A 15,869-nucleotide genomic window follows, 5' to 3' on the forward strand; every position below is an offset into this window, starting at 1 on the left:
TATCTGGTATCAGAGGGGTAGCCGTGTTAGTCTGGATCTGTAAAAGCAGCAAAGAGTCTTGTGGCACCTTATAGACTAACAGACGTTTGGGAGCATGAGCTTTTGTGGGTGAATACACACTTCGTCGGATGCATCCACGAAAGCTCATGCTCCCAAACGTCTGTTAGTCTATAAGGTGCCACAAGACTCTTTGCTGCTTTTACTAAATTATCTGAATACCCCTGGAGTACAACCAGTGACACTACCTCCTTCAGCCATGCAAAGCCTCGCCAGTCTTTCTAAGCATCTTGGTTGGAGACTAGTTGGAGAAGTTGAGAGGACATTAAATTAAGAATGGCTAGGAAGGGAGCTAAGGAGGCAAATGTGGGACAAACTCAAACTCAGTGTGTTGTGAACAAATTGAACGCAGGTGCTGAAGGTTGTGAAGAGATTTTTTTTTTTCAGTTGCCATATACCAGTGCTAGGTAACAAGCAAGAGGGAAGGGGAATTCTCACCGATGAGAAGAGTTGATAGAATTGCCCTTTTTGATAACTGATTGGGATGTTAAAATCATTGGTTATCACCTGCTCAGGAAGGAAAGAGTGAATAAAAAGGGGTGTGGTGGGGGGAGAGATGGGCCTATCACTCCACATTAAAGACACCAGTACCTGTTTTAGAGTTATTGATGATTCAGAACCACTAGAGCTGGAATGCATATGGGCCAGTGTTCTATCTAACAACACTCAGGAGGGGATATTGTTAGAGACCACTGAATCAAATCAGAGACCAGGATGAGTTTCTCCTTGAATACCTGTCTCCCATGTGTGGAAATAAATATGTTGTAATGGAGGAGCTAAGTTTGGGACACACATACTGAAAGTCTCATGCAGCCAGTAGTAAACACCATTAGAGTTTCTAAAAAATTATAGATGATGATTTTCTAACCCAAAGGTATTGCATCCAACACAAGGTAACTCCATATTGGACCTCATTATGACAAATAAAGATTCATTAATCACTGGACTGGAAGTTGGTGATTTCCTACAGACCAGTAATCATGACCTGATAACATCCATTATGGGCAAAAAAAGGACAGTCTCAACCAGTAACAGATATACTTGGTGCTTCAAAAGAACTAATTTCCCAAAGCTGAGGAAAATTATGGACAAAACTGATTTGGAGGAAAAATTTAGACAGGAAATTGAGAATTCTTAAAGAAGAGTTTATTAGATGGTCCAAAAGCCATGATTGTGCAGTCAAGAAAAAGGACATCTTCTGTTAAAAGACAATTTTGGTTCAATAGCAAAGTGAAGGCAGAAATTAGAAAGAATTTAAAGAAAAGCAGTATGTAACAAAATGGAAAAAAAGGGGAAAATAAATAGCAATCAAGTACAAAAAATTGGTAAGAGAAGCTAAAGACATATGGGGAACTTCCATGGTTGGCAGGGATAAGGACAAGTAGAAGGATGTTTTTAAAGTATGTTAGGAACAGAAGAAATCCTAGTAATGATATAGGCCCTTTACTACATGGACATAATAAAATCATTAATATGATGCTGGAACGCAGTAGTGTTCAATAAATATTTCTGTTCCCTACGTGGAAAGAAACAGGATGATATATTTGTATGACTTGTGGTTGTTGAATTACTGTCTAGTCCTGCTCATGTTAATCTTTAATAAATCTTGGAATTCTGGGGAAACTCCAGAAGATGGGAACAGTGCTAATTAGAGCTGAGGGAAATTCTGATATTCCAATATTTCTTTTCATGTTAAACAGCGACAAAAAATTGAAGTTTCAAAAATTTGCATGGAAGGTAAATTCTGAAATTTTCCAATTTGTAAATGTGGGAACACTTCAGAGGAGGAACCAGGCGGTGATTTTACCTCCGTGCACAGGGTTGGTGAGACCAATACTGGATCCAGGTCTGGTATCCATATTTTAAACAAAAAATACTTAAAATTTGGAGATGTTGCAGAAAAGAGAGAGAGAGAAAAGAGAGAGATGGAGATAATGCATGGCAGTGTAAGGCTTAAAGAGTTCAATCTGTTTAGCTTATGAAAAAGAAGATTGAGAAGTGATGATTACAGTAAAACAATACCTTTACCTTCTCTAGTGGAGAAAGGCAGAAAAAGAACCAATGGCCAGAAGCTGAGGCCAGACAAATTCAAATTAAAACTAAGGCACACATTTTTAACAAGTGAGAGTGATTAACCATTTGGTGTGAAGTACCAAGGGACGTGGTAGACTGTCCAGCTCTTGATATCTTCAGATCAAGACTGGATGCCCTTCTGGAAAATGCTTTAGTCAAACACAAGTTATTGGGTTCAATGCAGGGGTATCTGGATGAATCCTCTGGCCTGTGTAATACAGGAAGTCAGACTAAATGATCTTCTGGCCTTAAAATATATGAACCTGTGAATAATAATTAATACTAGTGTTCCCTTTGCAGGCACATTTTAAGGTTGATCAATGGAACAGCAGAACCTCACCAGTAGAGTGAGAGAATTTCTTCTTGTGGCTCTAACCCAGAGTCTGGCACTGCAGAGATTCCTCTTTGTGGTCTTCTTCATAGTCTACATGATGACCTGGCTGGGAAACCTCACCATCATCACCACCGTGATCACTGACCACCAGCTCCACACCCCTATGTACTTCCTGCTGGGAAACTTGGCCTTCATTGACCTGAGCGAGTCCTCGGTCACGGTGCCCAAGATGCTGTGGGACCTCCTGTCCAAGCAAAAGACAATCACATTTGGTGGTTGCATGTCACAGATGTTTTTTTTCCACTTCACCGGGGGCGCCGTGGTTTTCTTCCTCATGGTGATGGCACTTGATCGGTATGTGGCTATCCATAAACCTTTGCACTACCTCAGAATCATGAACTGGGGTGTGTGTGTAGGGCTGGTGGCCGGGGCATGGCTAGGTGGCTTTGTCCATTCCATTGTCCAGGTTGCACTGACAATCCAACTGCCTTTCTGTGGACCCAATACACTGGACAATTTCTACTGTGATGTCCCTCAGGTGATCAAATTGGCTTGCACAGACACCTACATGGTGGAGTTGCTGATGGTCTCCAACAGTGGGCTGCTCACCATCATCATCTTCATCATCCTGATTGTGTCATACACAGTCATCTTGGTTAAGATAAGGACCCATGTCCCAGAAGGGAAGCACAAAGCCCTGTCCACCTGCGGAGCCCAGGTTGTGGTGGTGAGCATCCATTTCATGCCCTGTATCTTCATCTACGCTCGACCCTTCCGGAAATTTTCCATAGACAAAGCAGTATCTGCTCTCTACACAGTCATTACCCCAATGCTCAATCCCATGATCTACACGCTAAGAAATACTGAGATGAAGAATGCCATCAAGTGATTAATGAACAGGGTCTTCTCATGGAGGAAACCAAATATGTAACATCTTTGTTAGTGGGTCAATCTTATGTTTGCAACATGTAAAATTAAAGTAGGTGCCCTCAGTTTAAAAAGGGTTTTGGTTTAGATGAGGAGCAAGAATGAATAAAATAAAAAGATCTTAATGAGAAACAAAAAGCAAAGTGCATTTCTATCTGTTTCCAACAGCCTGCAGCAACTTTGGCAACAAAATGGCTACCGTCAGTAACAGAATTGTGAATATACGTGATACAGCAAACAACGACTTAACAGTTACATGGTAACAAATTCCATTTAAACATTTTTTTTCTATTGAAAATAGGTTTTAGACATTTTCATCTACAACAATTAGGGTTTTGTCTAAAAACCAAAAATCTGAAAAAATTGTTTTGTCAACTAAATGTAGATATTTTTCAGATGTCAGGGTTTCAGCTGCAGTTAAAACTTGGGTGGGTTTGTTTGGTTTGTTTTCCCTGGGAAAAAATAAAGATTTGTAATATTTTAAATTGTCATCAATTGGGGGAGGAGGGAGAGGAAGGGGGAAATATTTCTCAGACAGCCCTGTTAATTGCTATTATTAATATCTCCATATATTATTCTTATTCACCACAGAATGGTGGTGTTAGTGTAGTTGCAGGTATTTTCTCTTACTATATGTTTGTAAGAGAGCTTAATACAATGTGGCCATGATACTGATTGGAGTTTCTAGGCACTATGCAAGGAAAAAAAACAACAACCAATATTCATATTGTTATCCCTTATATATCCAAACTTGTCCTCTAAGCCTCAGAGCAACTCCCAAGGAGGGCAGGGATTATAGCATATATCACATCTCCCCATTAGGCTGGAAATGGGGCTAAATTCCTGGAGTTAGGAGCCTCTTCTGAGGCAGACCACCATCCTTGTAGCTTTTAATCTATCCTCACCTGGGATGAGGAACACCTCCTGTTCAATCATTCCCACTCCCTGAGGGAGAAGATAAAAGTCTATAAAATCTTGACTGGTGCAGAGAAAGTAAATAAGGAACCTAGGGGGTCACCAAATGAAATTAATAGGCAGCAGGTTTAAAACAAACAAAAGGCAGTATTTCTTCACACAATGCACAGTCAGCCTGTGGAACTCTTTGCCAGGGGATGTTGTGAAGGCCAAGACTATAACAGGGTTCAAAAAATAACTCAATAAGTTCATGGGGGATAATGGCTATTAGCCAGGATGGACAGGGATGGTGTCCCTAGCCTCTGTTTTCCAGAAGCTGGGAACAGGTGACAGGGGAAGGATCACTTGATGATTACCTGTTCTGTTCATTCCCTCTGGGGGACCTGGCATTGGCCACTGTCAGAAGACAGGATACTGGGCTAGATGGAGCTTTGGTCTGACACACAGTATGGCCATTCTTATGTGTTCTGAAGAAGGGATTTGACTAGGGCAGTCACCTGAGAAATAGCAGATCCCTCTTCACATCCCATCTTGCCCTCGGGCAGAGGGGGAACTTGAGCTGGAAGCCTCCCACATCGCAAGGGAAAACCCTAAGCACTGGGCTAAAAGTCAGAAGGGTGGGGCCTTGTCTGCAGAGCTGTCTTGTCTGAGCTCCAGCACAGGGACCTGATCCAGTAGGTGAGCTCTGAGCACACTTGCTGGATCAGGCTCTGCTGGTGAGCTAGGCAGAGGGATGCTTATCTCCCCCCATTTTGTGCATCTCTCTGGGGTTTAGGCATCCAAGTACCTAGAGGGAGGCAGCAACGCACACGCCCAGAGACCGAAACATAGACTGGTAGCAGAGGTGCTGGAACTAGGGATGCTGGGGTGGGGAGCTGCCTCATCCCCTGGCTTGAAATGGAGTCCATCGTATACAGAGTTTACAGTTTGGTTCAATGGCTCTCAGCACCCCCACAATAAAATTTTAGGTACCTACAGGGTTAGCCAGAAACTGCTAGAGGATTTTGTGAATCCCAATGGGCAGGGCCAGCTCCAGGCACCAGCCCAGCAAGCAGGTGCTGGGGGTGGCCAATGGAAAGGGGCGGCACGTCCAGCTCTTCGGTGGCAATTCGGTGGCAGGTCCCTCATTCCCTCTCAGAGCAAAGGACCTGCCACCGAATTGCTGCCAAAGACTGAAGCAGCGGTAGAGCAGATTGCGGCTTTTTTTATTTTTTCTTTTTGCTGCTTGGGGCGGCAAAAACCCTGGAGCCGGCCCTGCCACTGGGGTCTGATTCTGGGATGTAGGTGTCTAAAGTGGCAGCACCCCATGCCCAGAGAGTCTTCAACCCCCCTGCTGTGGTTCCCCCTCTCCTTTCCTGTGTCTCTCCTCACAGACAGGTTCTGTACAAAGTCCGGGCACCAAACCTGGCCTACCAGGCCTGGGAGCTTTGATAAGCACCTCACAGAGGTAGGGGATAAATAGGGCTCCCAACATTATGTATATGGTCCCTATATCACAGGGAAGGGGGGAAGTGACTCAGCCACCAGGACCATATTGTGAAGTTTGGCCTTTATTACACTGCGGGGTACGGAAAAGACATTTCTCCTTCTCCATACTCAACTTGCAATCTTAGAATCCTCCTTGCTCAGCACTACGAAGGACCCTTGTGCAGCCCCGTGTCTGTCACAGCCTGACCTTAATGTCTATCCCATCCTTTATAATTGCTTTCATTTGCCCTGCAAGCCAAACTGTTTTTTTCTAACCAGCGTAACCTTGTCTCTCAGTTGTAGCTTTTGTGTCATCTAATGAAGTGTTCTGAAGCAGTTCCTAATTATCCTTCCATTTTTCTGTTTAAACTTTTTCTACCACTTGATTCGACTCATCTTTGTGAAACTGGCCTTTTAAAGCACTGGGTGCTATTGCTTTAGATTTTATGCTGTTTGCACATAACAAATGTAATTGTGTGCTGATCATTTGCACCCATGCAACAATTTTCTTTTAGTTCTCTTTTGCTGTCGAGATTTGGTCTGCTATAGAATTCCCTGCTGTTGGATGCAACATTTTTTGTGTTAGGAAATAGTCAGCTATCCTTTTTTAGACACTCAGAGGACATTTTATGATTAGCAGCATGCAACCTGCAGCATATGTCAGTCAGACTGAAGTAACCCATTTTAACACAGTTTATTTTCCTACACATTATTTGTAATTTTGGGAAAGAACTTGTATTTCCATTTTTGAAAATGTTCCATTTTGTTTTTGCAAAAAAACAAACAACAAACAAACAAAAAACAAACAGAAATAACCTCAGTGATATTTTTGTCCCTTTAAATTGCTTATATTAAATCAATATTACCTCCACCTTAACAGAGATATTGGATTGGGAAATTTCCCTTGTTGTCTAAATTCAACACTAGTGGCCTGAAGGAATAAAGTAGGGGGGAATTCCTCCAGTGGAGAAGATGGTAGAGATCCCTAGTCCGGGGTCTATTAGAGTATGTAATGAATCATATCTACATTTGGAATTGGACTGTAATGATTATAAGCATCATGGTAAGAGGTTGATCCCCAATACATATTTTTAAATGTAATAGAGATTATAAATGAGGTTTATTAATATTGCAATGAAAAATGCATGTAGAATAATAATTTCAAAAGAAAAAAAGCTAATGCCAAGATAAATTCTGCTGTTATAGTTTCATCCCGAGAACAGGATACTGCTCTTCACTCTTGTGATGGCCTTTTTCATTTTGGTGTTTCTCAGCATGGAGAACAATGAGCAGCATCCAGGAGATTACAGAGTTCATGACTGAAGCCAGCATTCATGTCGCGCTCCCCATCAGTACCTGGGCCAGGGAAGCTAATGATCCAACCAGCAGACCAAGTTCGGGGATAAATCCTGGTCACACACCACCTGAGGCATGTTGTGGATACGCTATGAAGACTGAAGCCCAACTTATTTGGGGGGAATTTCCGGAAGGGTCAAGCGTAGATGACTGTGATCTAGGTTCTGCAGGAGGACAGTGTGTTGTGCTTCCCTTCTGTGATGTCTGTCCTTATCTTGGCTAATGTGATGATGTACGAAAAGAGGAGGAGTATAAAGATTATGAGGAGAAGCATTGCACCGTTGGAGGCCATCAGCAGGTCGCCCAGGAAGGTGTCGGTTAAGGCCAGTTGGATGAGTTGTGGGATGTCGTAGTGAAAACTCTAAAGGATGCTCACGCACTAGAGTAATTCTCATTCTCACTCAAGCCAAACCTTATACAGGAACTCCTCACTTAAAGTCGTCCCAGTTAACGTTGTTTCAATGTTAAGTTGTTGATCAATTAGGGAACATGCTCATTTAAAGTTGTGAAATGCTCCTTTCTAATGTCTTGGCAGCCACCTGTTGTGTCCACTGCTCGCAGGAAGAGAAGCCCATTGCAGCTAGCTGGTGGGTGGTTGGAACCAGGGTGGACCAGCAACCCCACTATCAGCTCCCCCTATCAGCTCCCCACTCCCCTAAGTTCCCTCTCCACACTGCCATGTGCTGCTCCTGCCCTCTGCCTTGGAGCTGCTCCCAGAGACTCCTGCTTGCTGTATGGGGGAGGGGGGAAGAGGGGGGCTATTGTCAGGGTATCTGCCCTGCCCTGCTCCTGCACCCCACTTACCCCATCTTCCATAGTACAGGGGGGGACACACAATGGAGGGAACATCTAGGCAGTAGCTGCGGTCTCAGGTCTCAGCAAGAGGATTTAATTAACAAGGCAGTGTACTTAAGCCTGGGGTCAGCTACTTAAAGGGTATGTGTCTCTGTCTGCCGTCCCTCCTTTCCTGCTGCCTTGTAGAGTGTGAGAGTTAACCCCTGAGGGCTCAGTCAATTGCTAGTTCATTTAGCGGTAAGGCATTCCCTGGGAAATATCCCACCCTCTGACTCCTCCACGTCAACCAAGCTTCACAATCATCGTCACTGGTTACCAGTATTAAATTGTTTGTTTAAAACTTATACTCTGTGTGTGTGTATATATATATATAAAATATAGTCTTTTGTCTGGTGAAAGTTTTTTTCCCTGGAACCTAACCCCATCATTTACATTAATTCTTATGGGGAAATTGGATTTGCTTAACATCATAGATTATTAGGGTTGGAAGGGTCCTCAGGAAGTCATCTAGTCCAACCCCTGCTCAAAGCAGGACCAATCCCCAACTAAGTCCCCAAATGGCCCCCTTACGGATTGAATTTATGACCCTGGGTTTAGCAGGCCAAGGCTCAAACCACTGAGCTATCCCGCCATCACTATTTTGCTTAAAGTCACATTTTTCAGGAACATAACTACAACGTTAAGTGTGGCGTTCCTGTATATTGGAACTCACAAGGACAACTCATAGTCATTCATGATAACAATGGATAGTCATGTGGCAAGGGAAAAAAAGTTATTCTTCCTTATAGCATTCAGCCCATCTTAAACACTGGGTATCCTCTTACCTACAACTTCTGCCCTCAGTGACCTGTGTGCAGACCCCACCCTGCCCTCAGTGATCCCAGTGCAGCCCCCTCCTCTCCACACTCTGCCATCGGTAACACCAGTGCAGCCCCCTCCCCTTCACACCATCCCCTCAGTGACCCCTGTGAAATACCTGCCCCCCAAAACCCAGCCCTCAGTGTCCTCGGTGAAGCCCCCGCCCCGGCACACCCGGCGCGCAATGACCCCGCTCAGCACTGCCCTCAGAGATAATTGTGTAGCCCCCCTCCAAATCCTGCCTTCATTGACCCCTTTGCAGTCCCCTCCCCTTCACACCCTGCCCTCAGAGGACATGGGAGGAGGAATGGCTCAGTGGATTGAGCAGTGGCTTGCTAAACCCAGGGTTGTATATTCCATCCTTTAAGAGGCCATTTAGGGATCTGGGGCAAAAATCAGTACTTGATCCTGCTAGTAAAGGCAGGGGACTGGACTTAATGACCTTTTAAGGTCCCTTCTATTTCTAGGTATATTTCCATGATTTTTCCCCCTGCCCTCAGTGACCTCTTTGCAGCCCCCTCCCCTCAACACCCTGCCCTCAGTGACCCCTTTACAGCCCCCCAACATGTGCTGCCCTCAGTGACCCCTTTGTAGCCCCCTCCCCATCATGTCCTCTTACTGTAAAATTTCATATTTATTCTTTCTTTCTTTCTTAGTATAAAAGGAATCAATATGGAAAAATTAAAAAACTAAGAATCATTAGGAAAATTTGTTCTTTTTTAAAAAAAAAAATATATATATACAGAAAATATTTGAAGTCATTTATTTGTTAACAATGGAAAGGACACTAAAAAATCCAGCAAAAATGTTTTTATATGTTTATAACTCCATGTTCTTGAGATCTTGGAGTTATCGTGGATAGTCATTGTGGATAGTTCTCTGAAGACATCCACGCAGTGTGCAGCGGCAGTCAAAAAAGAAAACAGGATGTTAGGAATCATTTAAAAAGGGATAAAGAATAAATTGGAGAATATCTTATTGCCCTTATATGAATCCATGGTACTCCCACAGCTTGAATACTGTGTACAGATGTGGTTTCCTCATCTCAAAAAAGATATACTGGCATTAGAAAAGGTTCAGAGAAGGGCAACTAAAATGATTAGGGGTTTGGAATGGGTCCCATATGGGGAGAGATTAAAGAGGCTAGGACTTTTCAGCTTGGAAAAGAGGAGACTAAGTGGGGGGTATGACAGAGGTATATAAAATCATGAGTGGTGTGGAGAAAGTGAATAAGGAAAAGTTATTTACTGGTTCCTATAATATAATAACTAGGGACCACCAAATAAAAATGGTTTAAAATAAATAAAAGGAAGTTCTTCTTCACACAGCACACAGTCAACCTGTGGAACTCCTTGCCTGAGGAAGTTGTGAAGGCTTGGACTATAACAGGATTTAAAAGAGAACTAGATAAATTCATGGAGGTTAAGTCCATTAATGGTTATTAGCCAGGATGGGTAAGGAATGGTGTCCCTAGCCTCTGTTTGTCAGTGGGTGGAGATGGATGGCAGGAGAGAGATGACTCGATCGTTACCTATTAGGTTCACTCCCTCTGGGGCACCTGGCATTGGCCACTGTCGGCAGACAGGATACTGGGCTGGATTGACCTTTGGTCTGACCCATTATGGCTATTCTTATATATATTCTTATTTGTTTATATCAATATTAGGAGAAAAGAACACCAGAGATGAGTATAGTTCAGTGTGTGCAGTTAGAGATATAATTAGTAACATCATGTAGGAAAATTAAAACCAGTTCCATGTGAATGTAAGGCCTCAATATTATTAAACCATTCTGATGAGAAGCCATTAGGTAAAGACAAATAAGTGTTCTATGTGTAGAAAGGAGAAAAAGAATAAGTTGTAAATAAAAGGAATGTTTTTATTCACCCATTGGAACATTTTATATTAATCTCTTTATCACATTTAGTACATTAGTTATGATACATAATTTATTCAACCAATCTTTTTTTTTGGAGAAGTTTTTGATTTTCATCGATTCCTCATCAATTGAAATCATTCTTAGAAGAATCTGAATCAAGAATCCTCAATATAAACCCTTATTTACACCATCCACTTTTTCTACTTTCTGATCTCTTACACGTTTCACAGGCCACATACATCTCCTGTCTAATACCTGCTGAGATCAGGTTTTTAACACAAATGGACATTGAAAGATAAATTATGCTTCTATCTTCCTCCCTGAGCACAGCACTTTGCTCATCAGTCTCCTGATGGCCTTCTTCATCTCAGCATTTCTCAGCGTGTAGATCATCAAGTACAGCATCAGGGTGATTACAGTGTAAATGGCTGAAACCACCTTGTCCAGGGTGAAGTGCTTGAAGGGCTGAGTGTAGACAAAGATGCTGGGTATGAATTGTATATGCACCACAGTAATTTGAGTTCCACAAGTGGATGGAGCCTTGTGTTTCCCTTCTGTAATATGTGTCATGATCTTCACTAAAATGAAAGCGTAGGATATCAGCACCATGATGAATGCTATTATGAGCAGTACCCCACCATTGAAGATCATCTGCAGTTCTACCAGGTGAGTGTCAATACAGGCCATTTGGATGACTTGTGGGACATCACAGTAGAAATTGTCCAAGAGATTTGGACTACAGAATGGTAACTGGAGGAGCAGTCCAAGCTGAACAGCAGATGCTTGCATCCGAAGAAGTGGGTATTCACCCACGAAAGCTCATGCTGCAAAACTTCTGTTAGTCTATAAGGTGCCACAGGATTCTTTGCTGCCTGAACAGCAGAGTGAGCCAACCCACCCAGCCATGCACTGAACACTAATGCCATGCACACACCTTGGTTCATGATAGTCAAGTATCTTAGTGGTTTATAGATGGCCACGTACCAATCGAGAGTCCAACCCCCTGCTCAAAGCAGAACCAATACCAACTAAATCAAAAATTTGCTGTATCTAATGCAGGACATGAACCCACACCCCTAGGATTAAAAGTGTCATATGCTACTGACTGAGCTAGCCAGGCACTGCATGGTTAGCACAGATGCCATATTTGCTGAAAAGGATTGGGAGTGGTGGGGGTCAGAGTGGCTCACAAAATGAATATTATTCAACATGATGAAGTTGTGAAAAAGGCTAATATCATACTGGGGTGTACGTAAGACACAGGAGGTAACTGTCCCTCTCAGCTCAACATTGGTGAGGCTTCAGCTGGTGTATTGTGTCCAGTTCTGGGTGCCGCAATTTAGGAAAGACACAGACCAACTGGAGAGATCCAGAGGAGAACATCAAAAATGATAAAAGCTTTAGAAAACCTGACCTATGAGGAAAGGTCAGAAATAAAGGACATGTTTAGTCTTGAGAAAAGAAGACTGAGGGGGACCTAAGAGCAGTGTTGTAATTTGTTAAAGGCTGTTATACAGAGGATAGGAATCAATTGTTCTTCACGTCCACTGACGGGAGGACAAGAAGCAATGGGCTTATTCTGAAGCAAGGGAGATTTAGGTTAGATATTAGCAATACCTTGCTAACTCTCAGGGTTGTTAAGCGCTGGAACAGGCTTCCAGGGGAGGTGGTGGAATCTCCATCACTGGGGGTTTTTAACAACAGGTTGGGCAAACACCTATCAGGGATGGGCTAGGTTCACTCGGTGCTGCCTCAGTGCAGGGGGCTGGACTTGATGACCTCATGAGGTCCCTTCCAGCCCCACATTTCTATGATTCTATGAAAATTTCATTTCCCCCAATGTTTTCGTTTCAATTGTAAATATTTTTTTCTTTCAAATTTTCAAATTTTGGCTCCTTTTTTTGGGAAACAAAAAATGTGTCACTTTTAACACTTAGCTCTGTATAGTGGGGTAAATATTTGACACTTAGCCCTGTATAGTGGGGTTCATTCATGGATCTCAAAGCAGCTTACAGAGGAGGTCACTATTGTTAATTCTATCCAACAGATGGGAAATTGAGGCACAGAGGGGATGTGAATTAGACAATGACACTTGCAGGCTATCGGTAGAGCTAGGAATATAACAGAGATTGTCTGTGGTCCAGTCCAGAGCTCTATCTGCTTGGCCATTCTACTTTTAATGTCCCCTCAACCAATTTTTTCCCTTAACTTTTTTATGTTACCTCACCTTTTCCAAAGGAAAAAACAAAAGGGGAGGGTATAAAACCATGTGAGAAAATGTTGTGTGCATGGCAGGGGGTGGGCGGGGGGACCCTTTCTCTCATTCTTTTTGTATTTGAAAGAGTAAGAAATAAAACTTCCAATTCAATTTTTTGGTAACAAAATGAAAGAAGAGATTTTCCTATCTGCAATTTGGATTTTGAGGGAAGCTCATTCTTCAGCAAGATGTCCCACCACCTCCCCCGCACAAGAATGTCATCCAGCCCTAAAAATCTCATCCTTAAAGGACCGTGCTCTGTTTCCATGAGGAAAGCGGGAGGATGGCTACAGTTCTGTCACAGAAATTCTGCCCTACTGCAGACATCTTTCTGGCACCCTGGAAAACTCATATCCACTCCCATCTGGGAGTTCTAAAGGAGAATGAGAAAGTTAGATGCAAGGAATCGCACTCAGGTTTTATCCACAGATCACGGCACTTCCCTGGGCTTTTCCCAGTTTTCACTTCCATGCTCCAACCTGCCTCAGAGAAAATGTCTTTCACATCAGAGCAGCATAGAGCCATAGGAGAAGCCATAGGGAAAGCTTGGTCAGACAGAGATAGTCTCACGGAAGGTCTCAGATAGGTTCTGTTCTCAGTTCTCTTTCTGACTCACTTAGGTTCCTCTAAATAGCCAAGTCAATATCAGCAGGGACGCCCAGAGGATTCAGGGGGCCTGGGGCAAAGCGGGGAAGCCACGGCGCTTGTAGTCACCCGGCAGCGGTCCAGGTCTTCGGCGGCAGGGGGCCCTTCAGTCGCCCCGCGTCTTCGGCAGCACTGAAGGGCCCCCCGTCTGCCGAAATGCCGGCCAAAGACCCGGACCGCTGCCGGGCCAGGGCTCACGGAGCCCCTGCTGGGCCCGGGGCCTGGGGCAAATTGCCCCACTTGCCCCCCCCCTCTGGTCGGCCCTGAATATCAGAAAAACTGTCTTCCCACCTTCATCACCTGCTATCACAATGTCTAGAGCTGGGTAAGGAATGGTGTCCCTAGCCTCTGTTTGTCAGAGGATGGAGATGGATGGCAGGAGAGAGATCACTTGATCATTTCCTGTTAGGTTCACTCCCTCTGGGGCACCTGGCATTGGCCACTGTCGGTAGACAGATACTGGGCTAGATGGACCTTTGGTCTGACCCGGTACGGCCGTTCTTATGTTCTAGTAGCACATCGAAGATGTTCTGCAGTAAAAGTCTGCTTTCTGCTTTCAGAGCCGGCTGCCTCCAAACGACTGAGGATGGCCAGGGGAAGTCACATCTCAGAGATGTTCATTGCTCTCTTGACTGATAGGGGAAGTGAGCATGGTTCCAAAAATGGCACATCCTCAGAAATCTTTTCAATGTATAATATCTGCCCAGGCGCTGGGCTCAAAGATTCCCTGAAATCCCCCTGAGCTGTATGGGGCCTGATTGTGAAGTTGCTTCCCTAGAGGTGTGGAGATTGCACCACAAGGAGAATCCTTAATAAGTTCCTGGAGTGTTTCATTTAGTTCATGTTTATTTCTGGCCATCCAAACTCAACAGGCTTGTAAACTTTGCAGAGTTGTCTGGGGCTGACACAAGGAGGATAGTCGGGACACAGTGGATGAACTGGGTGTTTGTCTGGCCTCCAAAGCAGCAGAAATCCCAGGACTCCTGGGTGCTTCTCCTGGCACTGAGAGATCAGTCTGCTCCAGGGGTCAGAGATGGAGACTTGTGGGTTGTATGCCAGGTCTAGGAGGGGAGTGAGGTGTAATGGTTAGAACAAGCAGGCATGGTCATGCCAAGTCCCTCACGGCCTCTTTAACATACTTGAGCTACGAGCAAGGCTGAAGATCCGGATTATCTTTTGGTGAGCACTGCCTGAAAGGTCAAAGTTCAAATTCGGTCCCCTTTTGCACTCAGCAGCCAATGGACAATCAGTGTCCAAGAATTTCAACATTCCAGCTCAACAGGAACATGGGAATGTATGGCGTCAGTGAGGGACCTGGGACCAACATCTCCGCCAGAATGATCTTCTCCCGAATTTGCCAGTCACGTCAGGAAAACAGGGAGAGGATCGCTTATTATGTGTGGGGGGACTGAGCAGCACATTAGACTGATGCCCAGATGTGTGTAGAGAATTAGTGCCAGTTTTTTTAAGGTATTTAGGCACTTAATGGGATTTCCAAATACACCTGAGTGCCTAAACCCATTGAGTACAAAGGCACCTAGGTGCTTTTGGACATTCCACTGGGCCCTCTAAATACCTTTAAAAATCTCACCTTTATGCCTTGAACAGAACTGAATAGACCCACCTGGGCCGGCTTGCAAGAGACAAGAATTCTGATCTGCTGGGTTGGGAGCAGATCAATCACTTACCATTTTTCCCAACACAATCCAAGTCTGCTGACTGCATGGGCATAGAAGTGATTATATTTTTCTCCCCGCCTCCCTCACTCTGTCTTTCTCGGGTTACCTAGATGGTCTCCATCACTGAAAAGCTGCTCTCACTGTGGACCCCTGTGGAAACCCATCTCCTTGACACCTTGCCCTCAGTGCCTCTCAGTAGTCCCCATCCCGGTCACATGCTGACCCCACTGACCTCAGTTGAATACCAAACCCTTAATTTTTTATGTTCTTGTTGACTTCATTCATTATATATAGGTGTGATTGATTTGACATTGATTGACAGTTCTGTTCTAAAGATATTACAGTCAGAAATAGTGTGTATGCAGTAACTGTGTCAGTCTGAGGATACTGGAGAGACAAGGTGGGGGAGGTAATATCTTTTATGTGACATATCTGTTGGCAAGAGAGACAACCTTTTGAGCTTACCCAGTGTTGTGCAGGTTTCCTCTGAGCATGAGGACTGACAGGTCAGATTTAGAGTGATCACTTAGTGAAAAGTGTTCACCCAGGTGTTGTCATAAACAGATAGTTAAGGGTTAAAGTCTCTTTTACCTGTAAAGGGTTAACAAGCTCAGTAACCTGATGAATA

The 15,869-nt window shown here is 43.9% G+C and overlaps 2 protein-coding genes across 2 annotated transcripts; one reads left to right on the plus strand and one right to left on the minus strand.

Annotated features, from left to right (window-relative positions):
• The first annotated feature begins 2,450 nt into the window (after positions 1 to 2,450).
• LOC120380640 (olfactory receptor 4D1-like) lies at positions 2,451 to 3,353 on the plus strand. The gene has a single exon (XM_039498557.1). The coding sequence runs from the start codon at positions 2,451 to 2,453 to the stop codon at positions 3,351 to 3,353; it is 903 nt and encodes a 300-aa protein (XP_039354491.1).
• A 7,607-nt stretch (positions 3,354 to 10,960) lies between these two features.
• On the minus strand, positions 10,961 to 15,287 carry LOC120380069 (olfactory receptor 4D1-like). The gene is made up of 3 exons (XM_039497571.1): positions 15,251 to 15,287; positions 11,533 to 11,663; positions 10,961 to 11,428 (listed from the first exon to the last, which is right to left on the minus strand). Exons 1-3 carry the CDS (start codon positions 15,285 to 15,287, stop codon positions 10,961 to 10,963), a joined length of 636 nt encoding a protein of 211 aa, XP_039353505.1.
• Between the last annotated feature and the right edge of the window lie 582 nt (positions 15,288 to 15,869).

The sequence above is a fragment of the Mauremys reevesii genome, linkage group 13 (genome assembly GCF_016161935.1).
Source record: "Mauremys reevesii isolate NIE-2019 linkage group 13, ASM1616193v1, whole genome shotgun sequence".
Classification (NCBI taxonomy): Eukaryota; Metazoa; Chordata; order Testudines; family Geoemydidae; genus Mauremys; species Mauremys reevesii.